The sequence below is a fragment of the Mytilus trossulus genome, chromosome 7 (genome assembly GCF_036588685.1).
Source record: "Mytilus trossulus isolate FHL-02 chromosome 7, PNRI_Mtr1.1.1.hap1, whole genome shotgun sequence".
In the NCBI taxonomy this organism is placed as follows: domain Eukaryota; kingdom Metazoa; phylum Mollusca; class Bivalvia; order Mytilida; family Mytilidae; genus Mytilus; species Mytilus trossulus.
In genome coordinates, this window is record NC_086379.1 from 32,836,107 (window position 1) to 32,852,946 (window position 16,840).

Below are 16,840 nucleotides of genomic sequence, written 5' to 3' on the forward strand. Positions count from 1 at the left end.
ACTCCAAACTAAGATACAAACATTTACATACCTGAAAAAAAATATATACCATGTCAATAATATAAAAAAAAGAAGCTTACAATTAAGATTATCAAACATATAATTATCTAATGTAACAAATGCACAGGTTATAAACAATATAGTGTTTTGATGTTGTAGTAATTAGATATAAAGATATATATTTTAAGTATGTATGTAGATCTAAAAGCAATCAAATAATGAAAGAGAAAATGTATTTTATATAGCTAATTTTAATGTAAATACTGTATATACTTTTTAGATAGTCTCTCATAACTCTTTTTAGAGTGGCTCTTGTATGTTTTATGATTTTGTTTTATCAACTGTTTGTATGTTTTATATAATGAAGAGGTGATATTTAAATAAAATATTGTCTTGTCTTGTCTTAAAGCAATCAAATAATGAAAGAGGATAGTTTCAAGAAGAATCTAAAAGTTTTTTTTTTTTTCTAATTGCACAGATTAATTATTTAGTATTTTTCTCAAAACAGCTTATATATCATATAACAATTCTATTTCTACTGATTTATGTACACAAAAACATTTGAAAAATTATCATTCACTGAAAAAAATAGCAAAACCATTTCAACTCTTTTAAAAAATATCTACTCTTTTACTTTTAATACTAATTAGTTTTTTTCATTGCTACTTTATTTTACTTTTTTACTATTTTACCCAGCTTCCAATGTGAACGCATTTTTCTTCTTTTTTTAAAGGTAGTTCGCTTCGCAGTTTCAAAGACATCAACTTGTCGAAACACTAGTTTATAGTGATAGAGGATTAATAATGGAATTCAAAGAGCAAAACAAATATATAGGTAACCTTACTCGTTTTCGATATATTAGCCATTGAAATTTTGGCGGGAAAATGTTCCCTCTTGACTTTTCATAGCTTTATCATTGACAAGTAAAAGCCCTCAAAAACTATTAAGAAATAGTTCAAATTTGAAAAGACTTTAGCTCATCATTTTAAATGTAAAAGAATTATAAAATTTAAAGGAAAAATGGGGGTCACCGGGCAAAATTTGTTAATGCATAAAACCAGAGGATTCCAAAATTCAAAAACATGACAAGCCAGCTACCTTAAATATTTGCAGTTGAAAATATATTGCTTTATTTTTAAAACATTGAAATTGCAGCACGTATTATCCCCGAAAAGAAAATGTGATATAGTAAATGGAACACTTATACTATTGAACAAAAACAAGATTCAATTGCATCAATGAATGTTTGAACATACTCGCAATCACAGGCACTTGTCTCAGAAAAAAAAACTCCTATATACCTTATTATAACACAAGTTATAATAAGGTATATAATTTTTTTTTCTGAGACAAGTGCCTGTGCTCGCAATATCAAAAAAGTTGTTTAATGGTTTCTGTTTCATCTTAGCAACAAAGTACAATTTGGACTGTCAGTGACATTAATTTTATTCAAATATTTATTTGTACCTAAAACATGCTGATTTATCTACATTGTAACCACTGATATTTTTTTTTTTTTATGACTATGAAAGTTAATTTTGAAAATTAATCACCAATTATTTTCATCTGAATTTAAAAGTTGATTCCATTTTTTCTGACCCGTTGAGAATATAACATTTCGAATTATTAGTTCATACTTGTCTTTTGTACACCATAAGCTTTAGCAAAAAATCTTGGCAAATGAAGGAATAAATGGGGTTGCTAGTTTATAATGATCAAAATCATAGCACTTTCGTATTCTATTTACAGCAGAAATTAAACTGTTACATATTTCATAACATTTCTGTCAATTTCGAATGTCTCTTCTAACCGTTCCAAACTGAGATTCTTTCCAAAATATCATACAATATCATTGATTAAGTATATACCTTTATTGAACCATTTTTTGTTTGTTTTGTTTTTATAAAAAAGAAATTCCTCTATTTTTATACAATTATTCATTCAGTGGGCTTGACAAAAATTATTCCAACATTTTATTGTCTTCTTTTTCTACAAAAGGGTCTCATGCATAATTTACCTATTACTGTAAGAATTCTTTTGACCATATCTTAATTAGATTTTTTATCTGCAAAACTGTCTTATTATAATAATTCGATCAAGATCAACAACAGAATTAATACTCAATTACTTAAAACATGGTGTACCTCAGGACAAAATGAACCGATTGGACAAAGAACAAACACAAACAAATGTATATCACTACATTGTTCATTGTTAGCTGTTAGGGTTTTGTGTGGGTTTTTTTAAGTACTTTAATCATCAGATCAACTGTATTTGGTATATGAAATGAATGTAAGGTATTCATGTCGGTCTAATTGATACACAATTTGGAGTTTAGTATGGCGTTCATTATCACTGAACTAGTATATGTATTTGTTTAGAGGCCAGCTGGATGCGGGAATTTCTCGCTGCATTGAAGACCTGTTGGTGAACTTCTGCTGTTGTCTTCTCTATAGTCGAGTTGTTGTCTCTTTAACACATTCCCCATTTCCATTTTCAAATTTTATTATCTGACCTTGACCTCATATTCTTGCTTCTTTTGTCATTATAAGGTTTTAATTATTAAAAAAATAAATTAGATGTATTTTTCATTATAATATTTCATTCTGATTGGCTAACTGCACATCACGTGTTATTCCTTGAGCAATTGCATTACTCAATACAACTTATCATTGATGATAACACTTGGTCCCGCAATATAGTGCACAGGTTAATTAAATAAAAGAAATATAAAATTCGTGTTTTCGTGATCATAGCTATAAAATGTAATTATAAGTATTGAATGCTTCTAGGGTTGTAAAAGCGTTGACCGTGCGCACATTTTTTAGAATGAAGCGCTTGCGGACTTCGGTCAACGCTTTTACAACCCAATGAAGTTACAAAAATAGGCATTCAATTCTTTTAAAATATGCAATATGTCAGCTATGTTTAGTGTATGGAACAATTGTAACGTGTACATGTCTGGCAGGTAATTACCTAACCTTGACCACAGATCATCATTGATTAAGTTTTCGTAATTTTGTCAGTTTATAAAATACTTTAAACAACAGGTCAACTATTTTTGCTGTACTGAAGGATTGCAAGGTGAACATGTCTGTATGGCCTGGTTCATATAACCATGACCATATTACCATAGAATATGGTAAATAAAAAAAAAAACTGTTTTGTATTTGAAGCTTTGCAGTCGTTCATCGGTCGATTTACTGTCAAAATATGAATGTATACCTATATAATTACATATATAATTACATTAGATGTATGTTTCCTTATAATACGTTATTCTTATTGACTAACTGCACATCTCATGTTATTCCTTAAGCAATTGCATTACACAATAAAACTTATCATCCCTGATGACACGATGTCCCATAAAAAAGTGCACAGGTAAATTAAATAAAAACTTGGTGTAAATCGTGTTTTCATGATCCTAACTAAAAAATGTAATTATAAGTATTGCATGCTTCCTTTTGTAACTTCATACGGTTGTAAAAGCGTTGACCGTGCGTACATTTTTAGAATGAAGCGCTTCCGAGCTTCATACAAAATACACTTCGGTCAACGCTTTTACACCTCAATAAAGTTACAAAAAGAAGCATTCAATTCTTAAATATACTGTTTTATGACAAGTACGGTATTTTCATCGAAGCGCACGAAAATACCTCAGGAATGATTGGCTGTTAATAACTGTTTCTTCTACATGCATTATGCACATTACAGACTTGTTTTCACCTTTTCCTGCATTTTTTGTCCAGCTTGCGACTTCTGTCACACCTATCGACATAGGGATAGTGATCCGGTGGCGTTAGTTCACTTCTCAAAAGTATTATTTTAGAAGGTGGAAGACCTTGATGGTTCATATCTTGTACATAGAAGCCTTATGTTACAATGTTTCCGTCTGTCATATATGTCCTTTGTCCTTGACCTCATTTGTATAGTTCAGTGACCAGGTATCATCTGACCTTGATCTCATTTTCATGGTACAGTGGTCAAAGTTATGTGGGTTTTTTTTCTGATACTATATGCAATAAGTCAACTGAATTTGGTGTATGTAAATATTTTATGATGATCATGGCAGTCTTAGAGGTTTATTGACCTTGACTTCATTTTCACGGTTCATTACTCAGTAACTTGGTCTGTTTTTCTTAAACTATAAGCAATAGGTCAACTATATTTGTTGTAATACATGATTCTAAGGTGTTCATGTTTCTCTGGAAGGGATCATCTGACCTTGACCTCATTTTCATAGTTTAATTGTCAATGTTAAGTTTTCATGGTTTAGTATGTTTCTTAGACATTATAAGCATTGGTTTAAAAAGAGGGACGAAAGATACCAGAGGGACAGTCGAACTCGTAAATCGAAAATAAACTGACAACGCTATGGATGAAAATGAAAATAAACTGACAACGCTATGGATAAAAATGAAAAAGACAAACAGACAAAGAATAGTACACATGACACAACATAGGAAACTAAAGAATAAATAACACGAACTCCACCAAAAATTAGGGTTGATCTCAATTGCTCCGGAAGGGTAAGCAGATCCTGCTCCACATGTGGCACCCGTCGTTTTTGCTTATGAGATAAAAAAAAAAAAAAAAAAAAACCAAAAAAACCCGGTAAATAGTCTAATTCGGTACGTAAGGAACATATCCGATATCATTTGTGCAACGGTTTTTCCATAACGGTCAACCAACTCGTGATGGCGTCCGAACAATTTACGGAGTGATGAATTAACCTTCACCATTTGGAACTCTTGATTTAATAGCTTCCTTTTGAGCAACAACCCTCTTTCAAGACAATCATGATAGGAAATGCAAGCATGCGTTTTGTTTAAATATACTTTTTCACTTTTTTGGTCTTTTGGAAAATGTTGTTTGTGCTGTTTTTAGACCCTTCTACAACGAAATTTGTTTGACATGCACACGTATAAAAATTGCGGTTTTTATCCAGCGCAATCATAGGTTTGAACGTAGTTTTCAATTTAGACTCGTTTATATTTTTTGTTTGGGCATGTATCATATTTTCCCTCCGGTTTATATGATCCGTCCATCCTATATTGACTCTTAAATTCAAGAGTCAATCTTAAATTGAGAGTAAATTATATGGCCTTCCAAATACCGTTTCGATCCCTAACATCACTGAAGAGACATATATTGTCGAAATCTAGATCTGGTGTACAAAAGAAATATTGACACCGAATATTTGTGGCACAACATCGTGGCCACAAGTTAACAAAAAAAATTTTTTGTGACGTATTAAATTTATATTAAAATCCATTTTGTTACATCTTGTGATCAATTTTATTTGGCAATCGCCAATGGCAGTCAGCAGGGTTAAAGAACATCAGTTGTTCGACCTGTTAGTCAAATGCGTTTTGTTTAAATATACTTTTTCACTTTTTTGGTCTTTTGGAAAATGTTGTTTGTGCTGTTTTTAGACCCTTCTACAACGAAATTTGTTTGACATGCACACGTATAAAAATTGCGGTTTTTATCCAACGCAATCATAGGTTTGAACGTTGTTTTCAATTTAGACTCGTTTATATTTTTTGTTTGGGCATGTATCATATTTTCCCTCCGGTTTATATGATCCGTTCATCCTATATTGACTCTTAAATTCAAGAGTTAATCTTAAATTGAGAGTAAATTATATGGCCTTCCAAATACCGTTTCGATCCCTAACATCACTGAAGAGACATATATTGTCGAAATCTAGATCTGGTGTACTTAAGAAATATTGACACCGAATGTTTGTGGCACAACATCGTGGCCACAAGTTAACAAAACAAAATTTCTGGGACGTATTAAATTTATATTAAAATCCATTTTGTTACATCTTGTGATCAATTTTATTTGGCAATCGCCAATGGCAGTCAGCAGGGTTAAAGAACATCAGTTGTTCGACCTGTTAGTCAAATGCGTTTTGTTTAAATATACTTTTTTACTTTTTTGGTCTTTTGGAAAATGTTGTTTGTGCTGTTTTTAGACCCTTCTACAACAAAATTTGTTTGACATGCACACGTATAAAAATTGCGGTTTTTATCCAACGCAATCATAGGTTTGAACGTAGTTTTCAATTTAGACTCGTATTGATTGGGAGATATATACACCGTATGCAGGTGCTGCTGGAATGTTGCTTCTTTAAAATGGAAAGTTCATAATTGAAAAGCTGAAATCATCTCTTTTGTCGTAAAGTTTTATTTTCATTCGACCCTAATTGTCAACTTCTAGATGTAAGTCAAGATATGAGGCCGACTTAACTGTTTCTGTTGTATCCTTTATCTCTATTTCAATGGGATAGGTGCGTTCGACATAGTCGCCAAATTGATTTATTTAGTGAAAGAACATCATCTATATAGCCGAAAGTAGTTTTTCCACTTAATTTAATGCATATATTGATTATACAGTGTACATGTCTGTCATGGCTCATCTGAACTTGACCTCATTTTCATGGTTCATTGGTGGTTAATTCTATTTCTAAGAAACTAAAAGCAATAGGTCAACTATATTTGGTGTATTGAATGATTGGGAGGTGTACACATATTTCTTGTTTGGTTATCTTACCTTGGCCTCAATTTCTTTGATGATGTTGAGTTTATGTGATACTTGTGGTAAAGCTTTATATTTAGGATTCATTATCAACATATAATCAATGGTTAGTAAAGAAGGCGAGACATTTCAGCGTTTGCACTCTTGTTTAGTTCTAAAAATATTTTTACCTTCCATTGTAAGAAACATTGACATACATATGTTGACCTTCATATACTTCATTTTCACCCGTGATATTGTCGATGTTGATTGCATCTGAAATAAATGAACACACAATTTTCATATGCAAATAGTCATATCGAATAGTAATTAAATACGATTCCCGATTTTGATTAGCCGAGTCACTCAAGAGGTTATATTTTTTTGTTTCCGTATAAAATGCAACAATTATGACTGCACGTTCTCTCCATGTGAACATAAAAAAAAAACCACAAACACAAGAAGAAAAGTAATTTCGTAGTTGTAATGCAATTCTTCAATGCAATTCTTTAATGGCATTATTTTTTTGTACTTTGTTTTAAAAGTGTGATTTTAGTATAACGCACTTTGGTAAAGACGTTCCAACTTTATCTGTCCATATTGTACACTTTGGTTGGACAACACATTGAGGTTCAAACGCCTTTCCTTGCTTTCAGTAATGAGTAATTTTAGATTGGTACCTTGCGTAAAAGCATGCATAAAACTATGAGCATTATATCAAGTCAGCAGGTTGTAATGAAGTGATTGCCATTGATTATCTGCCATATTTGTTTAAATAGTTGTTTCTGGTGTCCAATAAAGCTGTAATGAAGTGATTGCCATTGATTGTCTGCCATATTTGTTTAAATAATTGTTTCTGGTATCCAAGCAAGCTGTTGAGTTTCTCTTGTAAATTGTTTCTCATTTGTTATGTCAAAGTCTTAGAAAGTTTACTATATATTATAGGTTTGCTCATTGTTGAAGGTCGTATAGTGTCAAATAGTAGTCTTACAACTTCGGTCTTTGGACTCGGGTAAATAGTTGTATAATAACTTTATTGCAAAAAACATGAAAACCTGACGGGTTAAAATGCAAACATAGTACATTGTATACACAAGTGACAAGAAACATAATACATGATAAATGTTTTGAAAAGTGAAGTTGATATAAATAACATATAAATCGGTCAATTATTATATATATATATATATATAAGTAAGTTTGAGTCAGTGACAACTCTACAACAGATGTATCCATCGGATCGCCATCAATGATGGTGATACATGGCTGTGTACATAATGTATATACATCTCGTCAAAACATCAACCCAACAATGTTAGATCTCTAAATTTGCTTCATGCCTTATATATCATGTACTGTAGTACGCCGCTAGATTAAAACTGACGTGGAAAGGTAACACATGGCCAGCGAGAGCTCTTTTTTTGAGAGCCCAGGTGGTCGTGTGGTCTAGCGGGACGGCTGCAGTGCAGGTGATTTGGTGTCACGATATCACAGTAGCATGGGTTCGAATCCCGGCGAGGGAAGAACCAAAAATTTGCGAAAGCAAATTTACAGATCTAACATTGTTGGGTTGATGTTTAGACGAGTTATATTATATATAAACGACTCTAAATTGAAAACTACGTTCAAACCTATGATTGCGTTGGATAAAAACCGCAATTTTTATACGTGTGCATGTAAAACCAAAAAAGTGAAAAAGTATATTTAAACAAAACGCATTTGACTAACAGGTCGAACAACTGATGTTCTTTAACCCTGCTGACTGCCATTTGCGATTGCCAAATAAAATTGATCACAAGATGTAACAAAATGGATCTTAATATAAATTTAATACTAAACAGATAAAAATTAACTTGTGGCCACGATGTTAGGCCATAAACATACGGTGTTAATATCTTATTAGTACACCAGATCCGGATTGCGACAATAAATGTCTTTTCAGTGATGTTAGGGATCGAAGCGGTATTTGGAAGGCCATATAAAAAATACCCTCATTTAAAAAAAAAGTACCCTCATTTAAAAAAAAAGTACCCTCATTTTATAGATAGACTCTTGAGTTTTAAGATAGAGTCAATATAGAATGACAGATCATATAAACCGGAGGGAAAATATGATATAATATATATATATATAATAATTGACCAATGTGGACCTTATTTTCGCAATTCCATTTATGGCTTTCTATAGTTTACAACACTAGACAAAATATCTTTATTGGGATCTAGAATAGTTTTAAGTTTAGAGTTCAGGTCAAGCTGATTAAAATTAGGATAATGGGTTTTAATTGCATTTGTAAGGGCATGTCTTATATACTGTTTATTTGGAAATGAAGTAAAACGTGTTCCTCATCATCTAAACTTTTACAAACTTTGCACAGTCTGTGTTCTCTTTGAATTTTTTTATAACGTCCTAATTCAATTTCTTAATTATGACCACTTACACGTAATTTTGTTAAAAATTGACGACTATTAAAATTGTTTAGATTGTGCAAGTAGTCCAATTTAATTTCATTTTTAAGTTTACTATAAAGATAAAGTTTTGAACTGTTATCAATATTTGAAAGTTTGAGTGATGTTATTATACTTTTCCTTCACAATATGTTTAAAAAAAAATTTGAGTGAATTTTTTATAATTTTAAAATGTTTTTGAAAATGTATTAAACATTTTCCTGGTACCTTTGATAACTATTAACACCACTGGGTCGATGCCACTGCTGGTGGACGTTTCGTCCCCGAGGGTATCACCAGCCCAGTAGTCAGCACTTCGTTGTTGACATGAATATCAATCATATGGTCATTTCTATAAATTTTCTGTTTACAAAACTTTTAATTTTTCGAAAAACTAAGGATTTTCTTACGCCCAGGAGTAGATTACCTTAGCCGTATTTGGCACAACTTTTAGGAATTTTTTGGTCCTCAATGCTCTTCAACTTTGTATTTGTTTGGCATTTTAACTGTTTTGATCTGAGCGTCACTGATGAGTCTTATGTAGACGAAACGCGCGTCTGGCGTATTAAATTATTATCCTGGTACCTTTGATAACTATTAACACCACTGGGTCGATGCCACTGCTGGTGGACGTTTCGTCCCCGAGGGTATCACCAGCCCAGTAGTCAGCACTTCGTTGTTGACATGAATATCAATTATATGGTCATTTCTATAAATTTTCTGTTTACAAAACTTTTAATTTTTCGAAAAACTAAGGATTTTCTTACGCCCAGGAGTAAGTTACCTTAGCCGTATTTGGCACAACTTTTAGGAATTTTTGGGTCCTCAATGCTCTTCAACTTTGTATTTGTTTGGCATTTTAACTGTTTTGATCTGAGCGTCACTGATGAGTCTTATGTAGACGAAACGCGCGTCTGGCGTATTAAATTATTATCCTGGTACCTTTGATAACTATTAACACCACTGGGTCGATGCCACTGCTGGTGGACGTTTCGTCCCCGAGGGTATCACCAGCCCAGTAGTCAGCACTTCGGTGTTGACATGAATATCAATTATATGGTCATTTCTATAAATTTTCTGTTCACAAAACTTTTAATTTTTCGAAAAACTAGGGATTTCCTTACGCCAGGAGTAGATTACCTTAGCCGTATTTGGCACAACGTTTAGGAATTTTTGGGTCCTCAATGCTCTTCAACTTTGTATTTGTTTGGCATTTTAACTGTTTTGATCTGAACGTCACTGATGAGTCTTATGTAGACGAAACGCGCGTCTGGCGTATTAAATTATTATCCTGGTACCTTTGATAACTATTAATATTCCATCTTCAGACATAAACTTATTTATTGCAAAAGCTTTTTTAACAAGAGGGTTTCTTTTATGGCAGTTTATTCTACTGAAATATAATAAAACTTGATTTTTAATAAGGAGTCAATAGGAAATCGTCCTAACACTTTGCAGCTATACTACATGAGTTTTTTTTAAAATTCCACGAACAGATTCTCAAAGCTGAATCTATCAATGATAAAATATCCCAGTTAGTTCCATGCAAAGTGGCTCTATTTATGGCTCTAAAAATTGAGTAATAATCTTCCATAAACCAGATCTCGCTATTATATAAAATTATGGGTTCAATTAGTGAATCAAATAATTTACATGATAAATCAACAGGGACATGATGAAAATTAGACATATATTTTTTTAATGAAAATAACGCTTTAAGCGCTTTCTTGGATATTAAATGTGTAGATCTCTTAAATTTTCCTTTATTATCAATAATGTTCCCAAGAAAATTATACCGTTTAACTTTAGTTAACTGATTTTGTTTATAAAAAAAATTGACTAAAAAGAATTTTAGAATGAAAAATCTTATTTTTTTTTATTTGTATTTACGGTCAGTTGCCATTTGTAGCAATATTTTTCCAGTTTATTCAAAGCAGATTGTAAACCGTTTTGTGATTCTGATAATATTAAAAGATCATCAGCAAAATTAAGACTACTTATTGATGTTTTATCTAAGGACACAGGGTTACATGTCCCATCAAAAAATGAATGGAGATCATTAATAATATAATTAAACAATGTGGGGCTAAAACTGTCCCCTTGTTTGACCCCTTTATTTATTTAAAAAAAATCAGATTGTTTATTACCTATTTTAACTGATGATTCACAACACTTATACATATCTTTAACTACTTCAAATATTTTCTTTCCAACATCATCCTTCTTTTATTTGTATAAGAGACCTGCATGCCAAACAGTGTCAAAAGCACGTCTGACGCAAATCAACAAAGCAACAGTAAATTCTACTCTTCTTTTTTGTCAACTATTTTATTATTAAAGTCTTTAGAATAAAAATAATATCTGCTTTTCCTATGATAATAAATCAAAATTGATGAACTGAAAACTTTTCTCCATAGTAAGTTACAACTCTAAAATTAATAACAGCACTGAAAAGTTTAGCAATACAATTTTGAAGGGAAATTCCCCTATAGTTATTAATATCTAGCTTGTCTCCAGCTTTATGAATAAGTATGGTAAAAGATTTTCTCCAGTTTGATTAAGTAACAACACCACTATATTTAATAATTTCATTACAAATTTGGTCTGGACCAGAACTTTTCCCAGTTTTTAATTTTTGTATACATTTATTTACTTCATTGATAGTAAAAGGTTTATCAGGTACCGCATCAGTTTCATTTAATAAAACTGTTTCAATTTTAGTTTAAAATTCTTTATCATAGTTTACACGGATTTTTTGTGTTATTAAAATTTGCTGTTACAAAATATCAGAAATAACTATAAATTAAGGAATGTATCTCCCTCATGCAAAGCTTTGATTCCTTTCACGGATTTGGCTATACTTTTTGGACCTTTTAGATTATAGCTCTTCATCTTTTATGTAAGCTTTGGATTTCAAATATTTTGGCCACTAGCATCACTGAAGAGACATGTATTGTCGAAATGCGCATCTGGTGCAAGAAAATTTGTACCATTAATTTTATTACAGTCTTTCCTTGATGCTCAAAATGATCAATAATTTCTGGAAAACCAGGTTGAAGCCCAATTTTATTATTAGTGTTTTCATATTTTAAAGTCATATGAAACGAGTGAGTGTTGAAAAATAATGTTTGTCCAATTCTTGAACCAATGCATGAATACATCATAAACTTAGTCCTCTGTGCACGATTTTATCATTATTTCGCAAATATATCATATAATCGTATTTTTTTTTCTCTCTGTTTGTTATGATTTAACAAATATGGCTGCTCATTAAATGCGGTGTTTTGAAACCGAGTTTTACCGATTGTCACCTTATAGTAAACAAATTACAAAAAGCCTGGGTATTGAGCACGTGTTTAACATGTATAATCAGATATTTGTTAATTTCAATGACAGATCCATGCGTATTGAGGTCACCAGATTTTTACGAGGAGGGTTACGCTCGGGTCACTATGCATACGGAAAATATGTCGGCGAATTGTTTGCTGGAAGCAAGCAATTAAAAATAAGTGAATTTCTTCTAAATATGGACAAATTAACGAATTTTCCTCAGAAAAAAAGTATGTGTACACAAGTTGTATAATGAAAACTATCCATTTAGTTAAAAAAAACCATATGCATATTTTTTTTTAATTTGAGGTTTCTTATGACTAATGATTTTAATAATTTCCAATATTGTTTAGGGTCTGTATCTCTAAAGGCTGAAAGCTGACATATCCCATTGTCAATCATAACACATCTCCTTATCTTTATATTGAATATTTATGATTCGTTTCGAATATCGTTTTGTTTTTGGGGTAAAAAGTCAAGTTAGATTTTCGATAACTTTTTGAAAAGACCTTCATGATACAGTGGTCTTCAATAAAAATACGTTGTATATATAATGATCAACACGTTCATGACTTTTATTTCAATATTGGGATAATGTAAAGTTTGTGACCTTGACATTTGAGACAAATCTTCAAACCTCCTAGTGACGGAAAAAAATAATGCAAAATATTATTAACATCATTCTGACCCGACTTTGTTTCGGTTTGAATACGCTAAAGGGACGACCAATAAAGAGCCACGGGAATTCTGTATCCTTTTTCTATTTACCACCGTAGAAACATACTTATCTTAACTCCTATACATTTATAGGAATATAATTGGTTCATATCGACCTCCGTAGAGACCGTGTACATTCAATTTTAGGTTAGTAGGGAGGCGGGGCTTATTTCAATACACGGCTAGTAGTGGATTTACAACTAAGGCATTGTTTGATTATTAAAATGTACGGAAAGATCTGTTAAATATTGTTATATCAAGTTTGTAGATAATAGATATTTGTCGTTTACATTAGTTTTTTTTTAGTGTAGACCAATTGAAGAAAGTTCTTAAAATTGAACACTTGAACACTTTTTATACAGAAATAAGAAGATGTGTTATGATAGCAAATAAGACAATTTTAGTCTTAATTCAACAAATAAAGATAGTCGGTAAGATAAATTCGTAACATAGTGTGCTAGTGACCTAATATGATATATACAGGGTCAGTAAATTCCATATGGGGTTCGAGCTTAGCTCTCATCCCATATGGAATTTACTGACCCTGTATATATCATATTAGGCTTCGCTCTCACCCCATATGGAATTTACTGACCCTGTATATATCATATTAGGTCACTAACACACTATGTAACTAATTATACGGATTACTATCCAGGCTTCGCATTAGAAAAAAAAACATCTAGATGACAGCGAATTTTCCTACAAACGGAACTATGCCACTTACATGCTTCGCTTTACAAATAACAAATTTACAAATAACAAAATCTGTTTTTTATTTTTCTTCAGTGCAATAATTGAAAAAAAGCATACGATTTTTTTCTCCAATTTTACGATCACGAGAATTGTAGGTGCCGATGTTTTTGTTGGGAATTGAACCGCTTCTGTAGATAATTCTATTAGTTACATAGTGTGTTAGTGACCTAATATGATATATTCAGGGTCAGTAAATTCCATATGGGGTGAGAGTGAAGCTAGAACCCCATATGGAATTTACTTACCCTGCATATCTATAATACTAAAATTACGAGGTCCAATTTGTCAGCCGTCATCACGTGAAAACGACGAATCAAAGAATTCAACTTTATATATAACTAATAAAGTACAAAGGTGTAGATTGAAAATTACACCACTCCAGGCCCTTTCGTTTTCCACGTAATTAATATTGCCAATAATTAAGAAGTTCCGGGTCGAGTCCGATACCGATACCGATACCAATAGTATATTCACCTGTTACCGATTACATTATCTGTACGTTCCGCATCTGACAGGCGCACCACCAAACGGTGTATTCAGGATTAATATGCTATATAGTATTACACGGGTCATAATCACAAGGTTGACACTACTTAATTGTCAAATTGTTACCTATTGTAGTATTTTATTCAGTAAGACTTTCTAAGATAACAATACGAATACTAAAAATCTGGACTAAAAATAAGGCGTATAGGTACAGTTTTCAATTTGTTAACGGACATGACGTAAAACAGCGAATCAAAGAATTCAACTTTATTTATACCTAATATAGGACAATGCTGTTGATTAAAAAATACTCCATTCCAGGACCTTTTGTTTTCCAAATAATTAATATTACCAATAATTGATAAGTTCCAGTTCGACGGATTCAAACAGAAAGATTTGAAAGCAGAGAAAACCGTGTATCTTAGAATCGCCATGACTTTATCAAATGAAAATACTAATACTAAAATAAGGCTTGCGCATAGTTATATACTTTAATTTAGTCACGGACCCGCGATATCACGGGTGTGTTCTAGTATTATATTAAGTCACTAGCACACTATGTAACGAATTTATCTTACCGACTATCTTTATTTGTTGAATTTAGACTAAAGTTGTCTTATTTGCTATCATAACACATATTCTTACTTCTGTATTAAAGTGTTCAAGTGTTCAATTTTAAGAACCTTCTTCAATTGGTCTGCACTATACAACTAATGTTAACGATTAATATTTAGTATCAACAACCTTGATATCAACAATTTTACACAGAACTTTAATACTTTTCATAATCAAACAGTGCCCAAGTCGTAAATCCACAACTAACGGTGTATTGAAATAAGCCCCGCCTCCCTACTAACCTGATATTGAAAATACATGGTCTCCATGAGGTCGCTTTTAACCAATCATATTCCCAGAAATGTATAGGAGGTAAGATAATATGTCATCTAATGAAGTTACTACCGCTCCCGGAATGATAGCAAAACAACGGTCTTTTCGTGGTAATACAACTGATTTGTCAGACGGTTTAAAAAAAAGTATGGTGACAATAATTGAGGTGTGATGAAGACAATAATTGCAGTACATTGGGAATAAGAATTGAAGTATGATGATAGCATAAATTGAAGTACGATAATGACCAGATTCAAAGTACGATGATGACAAAATTGAACTACGATAATACTGGCGGATCCAGAACTTTTCCTAAAGGGGGTGGGGGGATGGGGGCTCTGACTGACCTAAGGGGGTCCCTCTCCAGTCATGCTTCAGTGATTCCCTATATAATCAACCAAATTTTTCCCACGAAAAGAAGGGGGCGGGGCCTCAGGCCCCCCTCCCTGGATCCGCCTATGCAGATTATGACAATAATTGAAGAACGATGATGGCATGAATTGACGTATGATGATGACGAGATTTAAAGTACAATGATGAAAAGTATTAAAGTACGATGATGACATTAACTGAAGTATGATGATGACAATAATTGAAGTACGAAGATGACAAGTATTAAAGTACGATGATGACATGAAATAAAGTATGATGATGACATTAACTGAAGTACGATGATGACATGAATTGAAGTACGGTTTTGGCATGCATTGAAGTACGATGATGACAAGAATTGAAGTACGATAATGACAAGAATTGAAGTACGATAATGACAAGAATTGAAGAATGATAATGACAAGAATTGAAGTACGATGATGACTATAATTAAAGTATGATGACGACAATTATAAATACGATGATGACAAGAATAAAAGAACGATAATGACAAGAATTGAAGTACGATGATGACAATAATTAAAGTATGATGACGACAATTATAAATACGATGATGACAAGAATAAAAGAACGATAATGACAAGAATTGAAGTACGATGATGACAATAATTAAAATATAATGACGACAATTATAAATACGAGGATGACAAGAACTGAAGACCGATGATGACAAGAATTGCTGTACGATGATCACAAGTTTTGAAGTACAACGATGACAAGATTTGAAGAACGGTGATGTCAAAAACAAAAGTACGATGATGACAAAAATTGTAGTAGTCTCATATAAAAAAATAAAGTACGCTTGCAACAAGAACTGAAGAAAGATGATGACAACAATTGAAGTACGATGATAACAACAATTGTACAACGACAATAAAAACTTACAGTACGATGAAGACAGGAATTGAAATACGATAAAAAGATTTGAAGTACGATGTGGATGAAGACAACAATAGAATAACAATGATGACAAGAATTGTACTACGATGATGACAAAAATTAAAGTTCTGTGATGACAAAAGTTGAAGTACATGAAGCCAAACAGTTTGAATTCATTAGTACGAAAATGATTAACTTATTTGATTTCTACTAGACAAGCTTATTGACATCGGTAATGGATTCTGAACGTCTGAACATGAGAATCATGATACGATTACAGTCGATACATATCGTTTAATAGTGCTATCAATGTGCAAAAAAAAAATGATATGTTCAAAAACCACCTGGGTCAAGATGCCTTTCCAGGTCGCCGTTAAGGATAGCATTTATCTCATTTTTTCTGCCCATATCGTTAA

General features: G+C 32.1%; 1 protein-coding gene across 3 annotated transcripts in view; it reads right to left on the bottom strand.

Annotated features, from left to right (window-relative positions):
- Nucleotides 1-16,840, bottom strand: part of LOC134724969 (uncharacterized) — a 54,604-nt gene that overhangs the window by 4,584 nt on the left and 33,180 nt on the right. For all 3 annotated transcript variants that reach the window (XM_063588391.1, XM_063588390.1, XM_063588392.1), the window contains one exon: nucleotides 6,720-6,804. In XM_063588391.1, the coding sequence (XP_063444461.1) occupies nucleotides 6,720-6,804 (85 nt within the window). The remainder of the gene's footprint in view (nucleotides 1-6,719; nucleotides 6,805-16,840) is intronic.